General features: G+C 60.0%; 1 protein-coding gene and 1 long non-coding RNA gene across 5 annotated transcripts; one reads left to right on the forward strand and one right to left on the reverse strand.

Moving 5' to 3' along the window:
* Positions 1 to 213: 213 nt before the first annotated feature.
* Positions 214 to 10,343, reverse strand: IRX4 (iroquois homeobox 4). 4 transcript variants are annotated; one of them, XM_074329116.2, is made up of 6 exons: positions 9,235 to 10,343; positions 4,898 to 5,041; positions 4,192 to 4,443; positions 3,332 to 3,453; positions 2,129 to 2,457; positions 214 to 1,609 (listed from the first exon to the last, which is right to left on the reverse strand). In XM_074329116.2, exons 2-6 carry the CDS (start codon positions 4,940 to 4,942, stop codon positions 786 to 788), a joined length of 1,572 nt encoding a protein of 523 aa, XP_074185217.2. In that variant the 5' UTR covers positions 4,943 to 5,041; positions 9,235 to 10,343; the 3' UTR covers positions 214 to 785. The 4 variants fall into 4 exon arrangements, with proteins under 4 accessions (XP_074185217.2, XP_074185215.2, XP_074185216.2 ...); XM_074329114.2 differs by lacking the exon at positions 9,235 to 10,343 and adding an exon at positions 9,030 to 9,207; XM_074329115.2 differs by lacking the exon at positions 9,235 to 10,343 and adding an exon at positions 8,095 to 9,207.
* LOC141570744 (uncharacterized) lies at positions 8,689 to 15,933 on the forward strand. Its single transcript, XR_012495207.2, has 3 exons — positions 8,689 to 8,826; positions 10,375 to 10,597; positions 10,887 to 15,933. It is a non-coding gene; the product is annotated as an uncharacterized LOC141570744 (long non-coding RNA).
* Positions 15,934 to 16,228: the final 295 nt, after the last annotated feature.

Consider the following 16,228-nt stretch of genomic DNA (forward strand, 5'->3'; position numbering starts at 1 on the left):
GTCCAGCTCCATTGCGGAATGTAACAGAATCCTAAAAGTTTGTTTTGACTGTTTTTTAAAAATGGCTTCACCAAACCATGTCTTGAGCCCTGCAAGCGACTTCCTGGGGACCCTGGGTCAGCACCGCCCCCACTCCTCCCGGGGCCTCCGCACCTTTCCTCCCCCGAGTTCTCCAGCCCCTACCTTGGAAATGTGTTCATTTTGCAATGCAAACACCATCACTCGGTTTTATTGATTTTGTTATATGAGCCTCGGAAGCAGGCAATTATTGGTGTGAACATACATTTAAAAAACATAATTTTATCGAGTTAAGAGTGTGCAATCGTGTGGATTCGGTGGAAGTGTGTGGGTGAGGGTTATATGCTGAGGATGACATCAGAAGGTCAACAGGCTGAGGGGTCCTCGGAAGGAACACGGGCGGGCACGCCTCACATCCAGGAGACAGTGACACAAACAAAGCCTGGGACCCAAAGGTCTTCTCCATGTAAACTTTTGGACGTAAACTTTACGCTTCAGAGCGGCTGCTTTCTGCTCTGGGAGCAGCCCGATCTCGCCGTTCCCCGAGTTTGGAAATGGCCAGGGTGGCCGGCGGACCTGATGAGACAGATCCGGGGCTCACCCGTGGTCCCCGAAGGCCGAGTTCAGGTCCTCCCTCCAAGGTGGGTGGGCGGCCTGAGCTTTGCTGCTCTCTCGCCTAGCTTTGGAAACTTGGTAGAGAAAGTCTTCTACGTGGGAGCCTGCAGCCTGAGCACTGGCTCTGTCCTGGGCCCAGGGGTCTTGCCGAGCTACGCGCAGAAGGGCTTCCCACCGGCCTTGGGCACCGCCAGCAGCTCCTTGGCGGCGCCAGTGGCCGGGGCGTCGTGGGACGCGGCGGGCGGGAAGGTGCGCGCCAGGGGTGATGTCAGCAGGTTGGCGCCCGCCCCCAGCGAGCGTCCTAGCGGCCCTGGGTCCAGCAGGGCGCCCTTGGCAGTAGCCCAGGCCTGGTTCAAAGTGCTGTGCCTGAGGATGGGGTCATGGAAGACTCCGTCCACCCAGTTTCTGAGACTGGTTACCGGGGAGTCCTGGTGCCTGTCCAGGGTACCGGTGGAAGCCGGGGCCACAGGTGAGGACGAGGCGGGCGCCAATGAGACAGCAGCAGGGGCAGCGGGGCCTTGGCGCTTGAGCATGCATGACGGAAACTCAGTCTGGCTAAGGTTGGTGACGGCGGCTGCGGTGGCCGTGTGCGCCAGGGACCAGATGCGCGGCTTGACCTCGAGGCCCGCTGTTGCCCCAGCCTGCGCAAAGCCCAGCTTGGCCTCGCAGGCCTGCGGCCCACCTCCGGAGCTCGGCTGCTGCTCCGGCCCCGCTGCCACGCTCCGGAGGCAGCTCCGGGCCCTCTCCAGGTCCTGGTCCAGGGTGGCCCCGCCACCAGCGGCCAGGGGCATCCGGAGGGCACCTGAGGCCTCTTTTCCAGGGGCACTGGGGCCGTCCGTGGCAGCAGGGCGCTCCAGGCCACCGTCCAGGGACTGGAAGGGAGGCTTCAGCTCACACTCCGGGGGCTCGGCCTCCAGCGGGTCGAAGTCCTCCAAGTCGCTGAGCTCTAGATCTTTCTCCTCTTTGCCAACCGCCTCTGCCCAGGAGAGACAGCGTGGCCAGTGGAGGGAGAGGATGGCAGGTTAAGCAGGCCCCCATCTCCTTGTGCTTCCTACCTCTGTGCCCATGGTTATGGGGCCTGGCGCTGGGGCTAGGAAGAGCACCCACGCTTCTTTGTGCCTCTCATCTCCCCACACTGGCAACACTTGCACGTGGGTTTCAGCCTCAAGTCAAAGGGGGTGGGGTGTCTATGTTTTAAACGTGATGTTGGATTTCTTCAGACATGCTCCTACCTCACCACCACAGGCCCCACCACACACACACACACACACACACACACACACACTCACACACACACACACACACACACTCACACACACACACACACACACACACACACACACACACACACACACACACAGCTTCCTTTGGGTCAGCTCACCCTTCCACTGCCCAGGCCCCCAAAGGTTTAATGCCTTTAGCAGCACCCCAGAATCCACAGAGAAGGCACAGGGAGGAGTGGCCTCCCGCCCCAGCATCACCAGCCTCTACCCACCTTCATTCTTGGTGCTCTTGACGGGCTCCTCCCGGATGTCCTCTTCGCCCCCCTCGTCCTCCTCACCCTCCCCATAGGGACGCTTCTCATCTGCGCACTTGTTCCTGGGCGGCCACGTCATCTTGTTCTCCTTCTTGAGGCGCCGGCGCGCGTTGGCGAACCAGGTGGAGACCTGCGTGAGGGTCATCTTGGTGATGATGGCCAGCATGATCTTCTCGCCCTTCGTGGGGTACGGGTTCTTGCGGTGCTCTTGCAGCCAGGCCTTGAGCGTGCTGGTGGTCTCGCGCGTGGCGTTCTTCCGCCGCGTGCCGCTGTCCATGGTGCTGTACCTGGAGACAGGCGGGCCAATGGGGCGCTGGCCAGGGAGCCCCCCGGCAGTCGCGAGGAGCTCCTGACCAAGGCCCACGCAGGTTCTCGGTCCCCGTGGTGGGGGTGTGTTTATGGTGGTAAGGCCTGGGTCGGACCCAGGCCATCCAGCGCTGCTGCCCGCGGGGACTGCAGGTTTTGGCCCGAGGGTGAAGATATTTATATTTAATTAAACTCACACGGAGCCTGGGCTCTTGGGGAGCCAGAGAGGTCAAGGGTGGGGAGCCGGCACAGGGCCTGGCCAGGTGTCTGTCACTCTACACAGACAGACACATCTTCCAGTGCCTTCACAGGGCTTCTCTCCTACCCTTTTGATTCCGGAAACCGGAAAAGCATGTCACAGAGTTGGGAACCAGATGATGTAACGCCCACGGGCAGTGCTGGTCATTAGCGCCAATGGGGAGAAAACGCCCAGAGGGCGGACGTCGGCTTTCTGCGGTTAAACACGTAGTTGTTGCTCCGGGAAGCCGCGGACTGCTGTGTGCGAGTGGGCGAGGACTCCCCGCTCCGGTTCCCGCCGTGAGGGCAGTGGGCTGGGGCCGGCAGGGACGCACCACACCGGCTACACTTCTTGGGGTGGGGAGGCATCCGAGGCTTGGGAATCAAGATGTGACGCCCCCAAACCACAGCATAGCAAGGGGTCCAGACCTCGTGGGGGACTCGGAACACATCTAATGCCGGCCTCAGGGGCTTGTCAGGTGTTGGCTGAAACCGAGGCCTGGTCAGCGCTGCCAGACCCCCGGAGAGGAATGCCCTCCGTCTTGCCGCCCAACCGTTCGTGGGGGCATGGGGCTGGTTGGGGTAGATGGCTGCCAGGAGCCCAGGTGGGTCCCTCACCTGTCGTAGGCGTACTGGCCCAGCGCCGGCTCGTACGGGTAGTAGGCGGCGGCGGCGGCGGCGGCGGCGGGCGCGAGGCCCGCATGCGCAGATCCCGCGGCGTCCTTGGAGTCGAAGCTGTTCTGTGGCAGACCAGGCACCCAGGGTCGCGCCTCCCGGGACGCCACCCAGCTCGAGCCCCTCCCCTAGGCCTCTGGCTGCTTCAGCTTCGCCCGGGTCCCCAGACTGTCCCTAGTGCCCAGGCAGCGAAGGGGCATCAAGACGGGGGGTGTCGGGGGAACAGGGAATTGTTGCAGGGGACAGGAGAGAGGAGGGTGTAACTGGAGGAAGGGGTGGGGTGGGGGCTAAGGGACACCAGAAAAGAAGAGGGTGGGGGAGGGACGGGAAACGGGGGCTGGGAGAGGGGGGAAGAGAAACGGGAGGAGCCGGGGGGCTGGGAGAGGGGCGAAGGAGGGAGGGGGAGCGAGGGCTGGGTCGCGGAGGCTGGGAGGGGAGGAAGAGGAAGGCGCGGAGTGACTGGGAGGGCGCGGGGCGGGGAGGCGCGGGGCGGGGGAGGGGAGAGCCCGCTGCCGCGGAACCAGAGATCTGATCACAACTTAACAGCCATCCCAGAACAATAATACGTTAAATACGGCGGCCCATCCGCTGGGAGGCGGGGTGGGGGAGGGGCTGGTGGTATTTCCAGGGACCGGGCTAGGAGGTGCAAAATTTAAGGAAGCTTCTCCCACCCCCAAACAGTTCGAGGTTCAGGGGCCTCACGCCCCTGCCTCCGGAGTTTGGGAAGTTGAGGTTGGCGAAGAGAGGGGTGGGGAGGGTGGGGTGTGGCAGGGAGGGTTAGAGCTACACCCCCCCCCCCTTACCAGCGAGTAGAAGGCGGAGGCCTCGGAGCCGTAGGTCACGTAGTTGCCGTAGCTCTGCGAGCCCCCGTAGGGGCCCCCATAAACGCCCAGGGCGGCGGCCGAGTTGAGCTCGTGGCGCGCGGTGGCCAGCAGCCGGCTCTCGTAGACCGGGCAGTAGACCGGCGCCTGAGCCGAGGCGGCAGGCCCAGAGTCAGCCAGCGTGCGGCCCCCTGATTCGCAGCACGTGCTCAGGGAGTTGGTGGTCATCAGGAACTGGGGAGAGAAGGCCGCGAGGAAGGGCGGGCCACCCAGGCGCAAGGCTGGGGCCCTGGGCCACCTTCCGCTCCGCGCCACCCAGGAGGCCCTGCCCCACGTCTTTGGGGGCCTACCGTAATCCGCCAGCATGCGCGCCCTGGCCCCCTCCAGCCACTGGGGGGGCCCGCCCGTCCTGGCCAGGAGTGTTCACACCCTCCTCAGGGGGTTTCCAAGGCCTTGCAAGCCGCCCTGTGCTAATTGTCTCCCGGGAGCCCAAGATCCCCTGAGGCGCATCCTCAGAGCCCTGCGTGGAGGTTCAACTACGCGGGAACTGGGAGCCCCGCGTCGGTGTCTGGCCACCCCGGCCCTTCCCGGGGCGTGTGGCACAGGGCCTGCTTGACGGCAAACGACATCAGATTGGCAGACAGCCCAGCCCGCTCGCCAGCGTGTCCAGCCCCGGGGGCCTCCTTACCTGGGGTGCCGAGGAGTAGGGGTATCCAAACTGTGGGTAGGACATGGCGAGCGCGGCCCGCGGCCGGTGGGCTGGCCCGCGGGGTCCTGTGCGCGGGGGCCGGGGTGGCTCGGCCACTGCTGCGGGGCCGCCGGCTCCTAGGCACTGGGGGAAGCGAAGCAGGAGGGCGAGTTAATTCATCCACACGCTCTGCAAACTTTTCTAACCAGGTAGGAAAGTGAGCCGCGGCGGCTGCCGCGACCCTTTTAGCTTCGCAATCCGGAGCCTCAAGGGGGCTCTGGGACCGACCGGCCTCGCAGCGGCGACACAAATACATATTTTGCAAAAAAGGAAAAAAAAACCAGTCTCGCGAACCCGTCAAGTGAGATGTGCGCGGCTTTAAGCTGCCGAGGCTCTGACGTCAGCTCCTGCCGCAGCTCGGCCTGGCCGCAGACGCGCGGGTCCCTCGGCCGCGGCCCCGCCGGGCGGGGCGCGGAGGGGCCACCGCGCTTTAACAAATGAATTTCATCCGAGGAGTCAAGATCGCCTCGACGCACGGCGTTTCTCCTTAGTCACCGAGGACGGGAGGCACTTTTAATTAGAAATTAATTAATGAGCAGCTGCTCCTTCCCGCCTCACTGTAACCATTAGTCTCAATTACAAATGAGACGTATGAGGGACACACGACTGAGTCTTCATGAAGATGTAATCAACAGTTAAAATTAGCCCCGCGCGGGCGCGGGCGGCCAGCCGACCTCCGCTCTCTGCGCCCCTTCAGGTGGGAGGAAGGCGGCTCCGCCCGCCGGCGGGACCCGCGGAGGCGGCGGCAGCAGCGTGGGCCCGACCATTGTCTAACCCCGCGCCGCAGCACCTCCCACCAGTCCGAACCCTACTCCGGAATGTAGTTCCAGAGGCAGATGCAGCTACGCCATGTCCGCATCTGGAGGCCAAAACGCCCTCAGGTGTGTGGGGCCTGGGCCTCCCCGGAGCGCACCACTCAGGGGCTCGGCAGCCCGAGCGCTGCGGGGCCTGCCACTCTCGGCCAGCGAATCTCGGGGGACGCCCCCGCCCTCCGTCCCCCCCCCCCCCCGTGGGTTCCCGCTCGGCGCCTGACCCTCTCTTTCCTCCCCCGCCCCTCCCGTGGCCGCACTCCCTCAGCCTCCCCAGCCCCTCGCGGCTAAACCAGGGACTGCCTGACGCCCCTGAGCGCTCCGAGGAACAGGTTTCTCCTCTCAGCTTTGGGGCCCCTCCAGCTGTGCTCGCTCCTTCCGGGTACCTTCGGGGCTAGGCTACAAGGAGGGGGCGCTGGGCGTCAGGCAGAGGCGCCCTTCCCAGCCAATTTTGCACAGCCCCTTGACGGAGGCGCAGGGAGAGGTCTGGGGAGGGGGCCATGTGCCCACCCAGGACTCCACGGCCAGTTCTGGATCTGGGACCTTGCCCTAGTGCAAAGCAGAAGCCAGCGCGCAGGCGCCAAGGGGGCGCCTGGGCCACCCTGAACTCGCTCCCGGCCTTGTGCGCCGCGACCCTAGGGGGTCGGGCTCGCCCCAGCTGCTCTCCGCCGGCTCGGCCTCGAAGCCGGCCAGGAGGGAGCCACGCGCGGCGGCGCTGTGCAGACTTGCTGGGATAGATTCCTGGGTTCAGACCTGTGAAGCGCCCCAGGGTCACCCTCTAATTAATGATGACGTTCTCACCCTCTCCCCAGCTGCAAGCCTGCCTCCCAGAAACGAAATCTGCCCGTTCTGACAGCTCGGTTGAAGGTGATTGATGACTATCTGGAGACCACAGTACGCATCATATAATATCTGCTGCGTAATTGCTTTAATTTACAGATGAAAATAGGAGTTCTCCGATCGCGTTGGACCGCAGCCGGCCACGTCCGAGCTGCTTGCAAAGGAAAAACATCAGAAATAATGAATAGCCGCTCCATGCAAATTATTCAGACAGTTTAGCGTCTGTAGCCAGGAGAGATATATAAAGAACACGAGTCAAATGACATTAATAATTGTTTTTGAATTCTGTATTGATTTCGTGGCAGCCGTGTTTATTTCTTTCTCACCTGAATTGCTAATATCACCTTCCTGTAAATAATAAGAAACTAGCCACCGGGGCTTCTCGGCAGGAAGGACTCCCTCACTCTCTCTCTCTCTCTGCCTCCTCCGCGACTCCCCGCCCCCGCCGCCCCTCCTCCCAACTCCTTCCCATTTTCTGGCTTCTGCTGAGGCTTTTGCTGAACGTCGTCCTACTTTCCATTATTTATTGTTTACAAACAACTCGCTCTCTCCTGGTAACGTGGCCGGTTGGCGAGAGGGGCAGCAGCCGAGGGGGGCTGAGGGCTCAGGGAGCACGAGTCCCGATGCAAGGACGGCATTTAGCGCCGGGCCATCCTGAGTGCTCAGCTGGCGGGGGAGGAAGCCACCACCCGATCCCAGCGGCCCGTGCTGGGGGACTCCGGCTGGCAGCTGTCATCACGCTCAGGCTTGACAGCCACCGTTCCTTCCCCGAGACTCGGCCACAGCTTGCCGGAAACGGCGCCTCTGAGCACGAGACCATTTGTCTTCTGAGCTACGTGCCCCCCTCCCCCCCAGCCAGCGGGCACAGCCTCCATGGGGGTTTCTGGGGGAGGGATTTCGGGGACGCCTTTGACCATCACTGTACTGTTCTGTTTTCCTTTCCAGCCTGAGTGTGTAAATACACGCTCCCTGCCCCACCGGCCTGCTGGGTTTTCTCCCGCGACCCTCTCTCCCTGATCCTGAAATCCAGTTCACCTACTCCACTTTCCCAGGCCTCTGAACATCATCCTCCGCTTCCTGCCCGGGCCAGGCCAGCTGCACAGGGACCTGGCCCCCCACCCTGTTTGGGGACGCTCGGGGCGCCTGAGGAGCCCTGCGACCTTGTAGCGGCTCCCCCAGGCCCTGTGAGCCAATCCTGGATACAGGGTCAGCGCTGTCGGTCTCCAGACCAGCGCACACCCCGACCTCCCGCTGACCACCTGCCCCAAATCAGGTACTTTCTGAGCCATCTTTGTCCCATAGATAATCCCGGAGTAACTATCGAGTGTCCTTCACTGAAAGGCCAAGTCTTGGGCTGAGGCACCGGGTTTCCTCCAAGTGCAATGGAACAGGAGCTTCAGCCTCCGGGTAAGGTCAGCTAAATGCACCTGCATAGACGCTGGAGTGCTCAGCCCATGTCCCTGGAGGGAACCCCGGTTCTAAATATACCTGAGAGGAGGACCCATCGGAAACCCGCAGTCCCCCACGGACAGGGCAGCAGCAGGGCTTGAACCAGGTGTCCCCACTGGCCTGCTGAGTTCGAGAAGAGCCGAGGGTGAGGGGGCCTGAGGGACGGGTGAGGTCCAAATGCTAGAGGCCTGCGGGTCGCTCTTCCTGCCACGGGATATTGCGGGCCGTCGGAACCTTGGAGGGCCTTTAGGGAGATAGGCCGCGCCCTGACCTTCTCCTGCTCCGGGTGGGACTTCGCTCCTGCCACAGCGGAGCCCGGCACTGCCAGTTCCGGGAATCTTCCCCGAGGCCACGCCAGTCATCCCGCACATGGAGCAGAGGGGGCGGTGGGGGGATTCCCCCAGCCCAGCCGACTTGACCCCAGGCAGAGGGCGGAGGCGGGAGTGCGCGGCACCCGGCAGGGGCCTCCTTTTCTGAGGCGTAGGGCTGAGCGCTTCAGGGGCCTGTGCCCGCCCACTGCTCGCGGACACCCTGTCGGGGTGAGGGGCTAGGAGGCGTTTTGGATGTCGGTGGCGCCGCACTCGCGAACCCTGTCGTTGGCAGGTCACTTCTCAGCCTGTTCTCTGGGATCTCCCGCGACGCCAGTGGGGCGAGCTGCAGGCGCACGCTTTGAATCCTCCTCCCCGAAACGCCCTGCGTACCGGCTGACTCCCTCCGGCTCTTTTGCTGCGTCCCCGCCGCGCGCTCACAGGGCGCCACGGAGCCGGGAAGGTGCGCAGTCCGGGTGTCCCCGCGCAGACCCTGTTGGCCCGGGTTGGACCCCGCGCCCCGCGCTGTACCCCCGCACCCCTTTTCCGAAACTTGCAGCAAACACGGCGGCCTCCAGAGACCCTCCACCCACAAGCAGCAAACTTTGTGCCCTCCAGCGAAGGAGCGATCCTCGCAAAGTTTGTGCGGCCGAGCCCACTCCCTACCTGCGCTGGGGACGCGCCCGCCCGCGCCGCTCGGGCGCCGGGCCCGCCGGGAGCAGCGCGCAGCCCGGGACGCACCGGGGAGACGCCACCGTCGCCGTCACCCGCGCCCCTCGGCGGCCGCGCGCCGCCTCCGCCTCCCCGTTAGGGGGGAGGGGTCTCGGAGCCCCGGGGCGGGGGCGGGCGCGGGCGCGGGGACCTCGCCTACCTGCGGTGGCGCTGGGCCACTACCGGCCGCCCGCCAGGCTCTGCGCGGCCGATCGGTGCGCGCGCTCCGGCGGGGAACAGGCGACAACTAATGGAGACATTTCCAGGCGGAGCACCTGGCGAGCCGAGCGCGCCGGCGTCCCCAGGCGCCGCGGTCGTCAGCCGAGCCCACACCGGCGTGACGTGGGCGAGCGAGCGCTCTGCTCCCACCCGGCCGCCCATTAACGCTTTCCCCCGCGGGCGCCGCGCACTTGCCAACTTTCCCCTCCGCCTGGCCTGCGCGCAGGGTACACCGGGGGTAGGAGCAGGGATGAGGGGCGCCCTGAGGAGGGAATGGCAGGGTCTCGGGGCTCAGAGAACACACTGAGCAGACAGCAGCTGGGCCAGCTGTACTACTCCAGGGGTCTCGGGCTCCTCAGGGCCCTCTCCGTGTTCCGGTAGTCCGGCCTCGGGCCTCCTGGCCTGGAGGAGCCCTGCCCTCAGACAGCTTCGCTCCTTCTCAGCCCCAGTTCCCAGAGTCCCCCTTTGAAGGTGGTATCCCTGCCCTGGAGGACAGATTGAGGGCTCTGCTGGCCGGCTCCTCCCAAGAGGCTGGGCGTCCTGGCTCTCAGGCGCTACCCGTTCTTCCCTACCCCCGCCCCAATCAACCCTTTCGCACTAAGGGAGCCCAGCTTCTCTTCTGGTATCCACACTGGCCTCCACCCACTGGGTTCTTGGGGCAGCAGGCCCGGCAGATCAGGAAATCGTTGGTGTGTTCACACTAACAGAAACTGCTGGGGGCCAGGTGGCCACACAGGACTGGGCGCCTGGCGTGGTGGATTCCAGGACTGCCCAGAACCTGGTCTGGCTGGACTCTGGCCTGGGAACACACCTCCACACCGACAGCCTGTGGCTTCTGCAGCCTGCGGCTGGGCTGGAAGGGAGGGCAGTGTCCTGGGTCCCAGGACCAATCCTCCCTGACCCTGATGCAGCCAGCTCTGAACCCATCACCCTGGTCTCCCCCATCTCCCCCCACCTCTGACTTCAAAGAACCGTGAGCTTTCTCCTTATGATTTGTGGTCGTGCAATGACATCTGAGGCTTGTTGTCATGGATAATGTCTGAAAAAGTTATTTGCTGTTTCCCCCCTTTTTTCCTCAAAGCTCTCTGCAGTCCCTGGAAAGGCGGTGCATGCCCGCTTGCGTCACCAACACCAGGCTGGCATGGTGTTGGCCTCCAGGCCTCGCCCACCCCTCGGGTTTTTCCATGGAACAGAGCCAGGGAGGAAGAGAGCCAGCCGCCCAGGCTTGCAGCCCCTGCGCTGAGCCCAGAGCTTCCTGGGGCTTCTTGGGGAAGGACAGAAGTTTGGTCTCTGGAAACACAAAGGTGGGCTCTCTCTGGGCTACAGACCTACAGGTATCCATCCAGAGGCATAGCCCACGGGACAACTCCCTGGGCTGACAGAAGGGATTCTGGGAGGGGGTGTCCTCAGGGAGTGGGGGCCCTCATTTGAGTCCTCCTGGAAGGAGGTAGAAGAAAGGCCCCTCAGCACCTGGGGTGGGACGGCCTGGTCCTGCTCCCCCCTTCCTCCATCCCCCACCCTTTCAGGCCAAGCAGCCTGCTCCTGGCAGGGCCCTGGGGCCAACATGGACAAGCTTGTCCCTCCTTCCTGCAGAGTTCACCTGCGACTTAGATTCTTGTCATAGCTGAAGATACAAGCAAGGCAGTTTGTGCTTCCAACCTTGATTGGGAGATAAACTAACTGCACCTTCACTCAGGCCTCTGGACAACCGCAAACCGCTGAGAAGCACGGAGGCTGAGAAAGGCCCAGGGCAGCGGGCAGCCAGAAGGGCTCCCTGTCCTCCAGGATGTCCGTGACAGGGCAACAGCAGGTGTCCTTGGGGCTCCCCCGCCCTCTCCCAGGAAGGAGGCCTATCCTTTACCAACACCCCCAAGGCTGGTCCTCAACATCCTGGCATGGAGACGCTGCCAGGCCTGCTCTTGTCCCGGACCCCTGGCCATGTGACTGGAAGCCCTTCTGCCTCTCTGCCCTTGACTCCTGGGGCAGGGGACTGCCCCAGCCCTCCTGCCATGTTGCCAGACCTTCCTAGGCTGCCGCGCTGAGGAAATGACGGAAATACCCCAGGTCTTGGCCAAGGGGCCTGGCAGGGGAAGTCCCTCTTTGGCATCAGAGTGAGTGATTAAAGCAAAAAGACAGCCTGTAGCTGCGGCCACCTCCAGAGGAGAGCAGTTGTCTGGGGCAGACCCTGTGCTGTGGCAAGGCCCACAGTGCCCCACCCCCTTCGCCGTGCCCCCACCTCTGGTCACACTTGCTCCCTGATGGATCCATCTTCTCTCAGTCCCTCTTTTGTTTTTTCTGCTGGCAGAGCTGCTGAGTGCAATCTGAAAAAACGTCCCTGCGCCCCAGGGCTTGGCCAGGCTGCCGCAGCCTCCCCCGGCCTGGATGCTGCTGCAACATGCAGAGGCCTCTGGTGGTTGCAGCTGCTGTGCTGGCCTGACTGGGCCGACTCTGACACTGCCCCGTGCCCGCCACAGCCGAGCACCCACAGCCACATTGTCCCCCACCCTGGGACTCAGGATGGGCAACAGGGTCTTCCCCAGGTCAAGGAGGAGGCCGAAGGGACTGGTCCCGAGTGCAGACAGCTTCAGGACCACTGGCACTGCTGTCCCAAAGATGCCCTTGTCCTTGGAAGGGTCCCTTGGCCTGACTGAGCAGCGGAGCAGTGTTTCGCAGCCCAGATCCAAGGGTCATGGAGTGCAAACCAGCACCTTTCCCCAGGCTCCTGGCTTTTGGGTGGTCCCCAGCCTCTCAACGCAGCTGGCCCTTGGGCTGCAGGGCCGTCTTTCTCCCTTCCCGTCCCCTTTCTTAGTGCAGTGCCAAACACGGAATTGGGGAAAGCAGAGTGTCTGAGTTGTTTCTTTTTCAAAGCAGTGGGTCAGAGGACGACCTGAGTGGCCTGGGCAGGGAGCCTCGTGCCTTGGGTCTCATTTTTCTTTTCTGCTGTTCCGTCCTGGTGAGGTTGGAAGGAGGCTGAGCCAGCAAACATCAGGAAGTTTTTTCTTTCTCCTTAGTTCAGGAATATGGGGTCGTGTCTATGCGTATGACGTTGAAATGCACCAGCGGGTTTTAGGGAGGTTTCTGTCACTGGAAGTGAAGGGTTGTTAATTCAGGCAATGTCTGTAGTCTGTTTGTTTAAACTTGCAATGTTCACCCAGCACAGACTCGGTTCACAAAAGCCCCTCTAGGAAAGCATCTGAACGAGAGAGATGGAGTTACCATAAATTGTCGAGAACGGTGACAGTACGTAGCACTGCCCTGCAGTGTGAATATCGTTCTGGGTTCCCTGACATCTTTTTAGAAAGGCCAGTCTTTACAGGGATAGCAGGGTAACCGTGTATCCTGACCTCATGAGTCAGTGCTCGTGTGAGGGCTCTTAACAAAGGGTACACAGCCCACACAGCAGCGGCCGTCAAACCAGCACGCGGCAGCTGTCCTGCCTGGAAATGGCACAGAGAAAGAATGTGTTCACACCATGAAAAGAAGCCCAGGTGTCCTGCCCACTGACCGTTCTCACTGACCATGCTTTTCTCTTGTGTTTGTGTGCAAAACACACTTGCCCAAGTGGAAGGCGGCAAGATACCGAATGGCATTTGCACAGGTCAGTAAGTAAATGAGACCGGAGGCAGGAGTGGCACACAGGCAAGGTCAGCCGTCTGTTTGGACCCCGCCTGCCCACTGGGCACCTGCTGTCAGGCTGAGCGGCCCCGGGCGACTTGGCGTGATGACCGGTCGGGTTCCCGGAAGTCTGTGGTCAACTTGGCTCAGTGACGCCCCCAGACAAAGCACATGAAGTTGGGGAGCATTGAACGCTGGCTGCTTAGCATTTCATCCTCTGTAGCCGAGGAAGGCGTGGACCCGGCCTCGCATTTAGCTGTCCTCTGCACCCTGGTGTGTCCCCTGGAAGGGTGACTCAGGAAGGCCATCCAAAGCAGTCCTGGAAATGAAGAGCATTGCTCTACTCCGGGCGTCTGGGGAAGGTCACAGCTCCACGGTAAACCTTAGAGTCGCAGGTGGCACTCGGCAGTGACCAGCTTAACGCTCCGGCTGTTAATTACCGTTCAGTAAATCACATAGGAACCGCTGGGACTCAGCTGATCTTTCTTTACATATATAAAAACACGATTTCAGAGTATTTTTGAAATTCAATTAATTGAAGGCCGTAGATAAAAGGAACACATTCTTAATGGCTTTAAAATCGCCCTGCAGCAGGACGGGGGCTCAGAGCCAACTTCAAAGTGTGACAGAAATCCTTACTGTTTTACTTTAAAAGTATCCAGATCAGTGACTCAGTCAAAATTACATCTACATTTAGCAACCTTTTCGTTTTCTGTTTGAAAATGACAGAAAGAGACGCTCTCACTGCCTGGGATACAGCAGTTCCTGGAAAGGTACCGTGGTCCCTACACACATCAGAGTGGCCTCGACGCTGTGCTTGGGACCTGGCTCGGGTGGGCACAGGACTTGGAGCAGCGGGTGACATCCTTTCTCATGGAGGGGGGGTAGGCATGTCCTGGGGCTGCGTGACACTCATCCAACAGATGGCTTAAACCACGGCGAGTTATTGTTGGGGACCAGGGTGCGGGTCCCTCTGCAGCCCTGGTGACAGCCTGCTCCGGGCCTCTCTCCAGCTTCTGGTGGTTGCTGCCATCATTGGCGTCCCTTGTGGACACACCACCTTGATCTCTGCCCCCACCATCATGCAGCCGCCTCCTGTGTGTGTATCGCTCTCTGTGTCCACAAGTCATGTTGGATTAGGGACCCTAACGGCCTCATCTTAAGTGATTACATCTGCAATAACCCCATTTACAAAGAAGAGTTTCAACACGTGAATCTTGGGGGGGACACAATTCAACCCATCACAAAGGGGTGCCCTGAAAGGCCACCTCTCAGCCTCATTTATCTCTTTGACGGACTGTCCCTTCTCCCGTACCTCATCATTGCCTGCTGTGGCAGAAGCAAATCACACACTTGGCTCAGTTGTATTGGCCTGCTTCCTGCCGGGACGTTTTGGGGTTCCAACCACCCCACTTTGGTTCTCATTCTGTCCCTCCCAGTCCGAGCTGGCAGCGTTTTTGCTGCAACACCTTTCTCAAGCACTCTGGGGCTTCCTGTAGGTTTCATGTGGTTCACTCGTTGGACAAGATTCTGTCCAGATTGTCCCTCTCACTCTTGGCCCCTGATGAGAGGGCCCTTGGTGACTGTCCTGTGACTGCATCTTTCTGAGGTTTCAGCACAAGTTTGCACAGCCACGCTGGCCACGCTGGGCTCTTTCTGGTCTTGATTTGTATAGATTTGTCTTGTCTCCAGCCTGCTCTGTTTCGATGGTCTCTGGCCAGGGAATTGTGGTGACTTGGTGACATGCTTGTGGCAGTCAGTGCTGCTGGCCAGCGCTGGGGGCCCATTCCGGCTGCACACAGGGCAGACTGCACTTTCCTGCCACCTGGGAGTCACGTGTGACCCTGTGACTGTCTTTGGCCAATGAGATGTGAGCAGAAGGTCCTGCGTCACTGCCATCCAGAAGCCTTCAGATCCGGTGAGCACTCCACTCTGTCCCGGGTCAGAGCGTGGAGGCTCCCTGACTGCCCACCTGGGGGACAGGCCATGACAGCAGGAACCAACTGCTGTTCTAAGCCACTGGGATGGGGTTCTGTGTCACAGCGACACGACCTGTCCTTTCTGGCAGATACAGCGATTCTTTTGCAAGTCTGATTAATAACATTATGATGTAAGTGAATATTATTATTATGTGATTATACAATAATTGTAAGTTACATAATTATAAATGATAACTGTGTATTATTATTATGTAATTACATGTTATCATAAGAATTGCAATACAGAAAAAGCAACCAGACGGAAACACTATTCTAAAGGGAAAGCAGTAAAACCAGTAGAGGCTGGAAGCAATACCATGTGCCATATCGGGAGCACACAGGTGTTTTCAGGAAGCTTTCTTAACTTAGAAGTGGCATCTCCCCTTTGAACAGTTCTAGCCCCTGGTGGCCCTGTGCCAGGAGGCAGGGCTGTGGCCCTGGGGGCCTCTCCAGGGGCTGCTCGAGCGGCCACGCCATGTGGCGCTTGGTCTGGGGTGTCCGAGAATGGCAGGGCTTGGGGAGACAAACCTGCTGGCACACTGACTGCCACTTGCGAGGACAGCAGGGCCGCGGCGGGAGAGGACGGTTCTGACAGCTCTGAAGAGCTTATAGAAAACTAATGATGGAACTTAGCATTTTCAACCACAGTCCGAATGCACAGAGAGCCAGAGAGATTCTAGTGGGGTCCTGGAAAACTGAAATCTTATTTCTATTTAATATTATAATATTAATGCAAATAATAGCTTAAAGAATCCCTATTGTGTATTTTATCTAACATTTGATAATTCAATAATTAATTTTAATATTAATGTTAAATAATACTTAATGGTATCTATTTGTCTATTGTGTAACCAAAGTATTTTATTTTGATACAGTCAAATGTATCATTTTCCCTTTATTTATTTACTTACTTATTTTTGTTTTATAGTTGTGTCCCTCATTCTTCTTCTATTTTTCTAATTTTAATCTTCACATTCAGGCCTTTGATCCATGTGGAGTTTATGTGTTTTTATTAGTGGTGTGAGGCAGAGATCGGTAGTTTTTCTCTGTAGCAGTGACCACGTTCCCTCGTATCACTCATTAAAAATATTTTCACTACATCGATCTGAAACTCATTTTTATGTTCTTTGCATAAAACTCTTTAATAGTGAAAGCCCGTGGTAGAAAACGGTAGCCTCAGCGGCGTGAGTGTTCGTCGTGTCACTTGTCAGCAGCCTTACCAAAGGTTCCACACTGTGTACTGACTTCCGTGACAGGTGTGATGAGATTCAGCCCAGGAGGCCATGTGAGTGACTGATGGGCGATGCGATTGGGTTGGAGGCAGAGGGGCTCTCAGAGGCT

Source organism: Rhinolophus sinicus, chromosome 3 (genome assembly GCF_057876585.1).
Source record: "Rhinolophus sinicus isolate RSI-liver-muscle chromosome 3, RSI-T2T, whole genome shotgun sequence".
Classification (NCBI taxonomy): Eukaryota; Metazoa; Chordata; class Mammalia; order Chiroptera; family Rhinolophidae; genus Rhinolophus; species Rhinolophus sinicus.

Excerpts from the sequence above, each read along its gene's own strand:
- IRX4 (XM_074329116.2), bottom strand. The coding sequence starts at position 4,942 with ATGTCCTACCCACAGTTTGGATACCCCTACTCCTCGGCACCCCAG. Across the intron at positions 3,454-4,191 it reads CCTCCGCCTTCTACTCGCTG|AACAGCTTCGACTCCAAGGA; the intron begins GTAAGGGGGGGG and ends GGTCTGCCACAG. Across the intron at positions 2,458-3,331 it reads GGCCAGTACGCCTACGACAG|GTACAGCACCATGGACAGCG; the intron begins GTGAGGGACCCA and ends GCCTGTCTCCAG.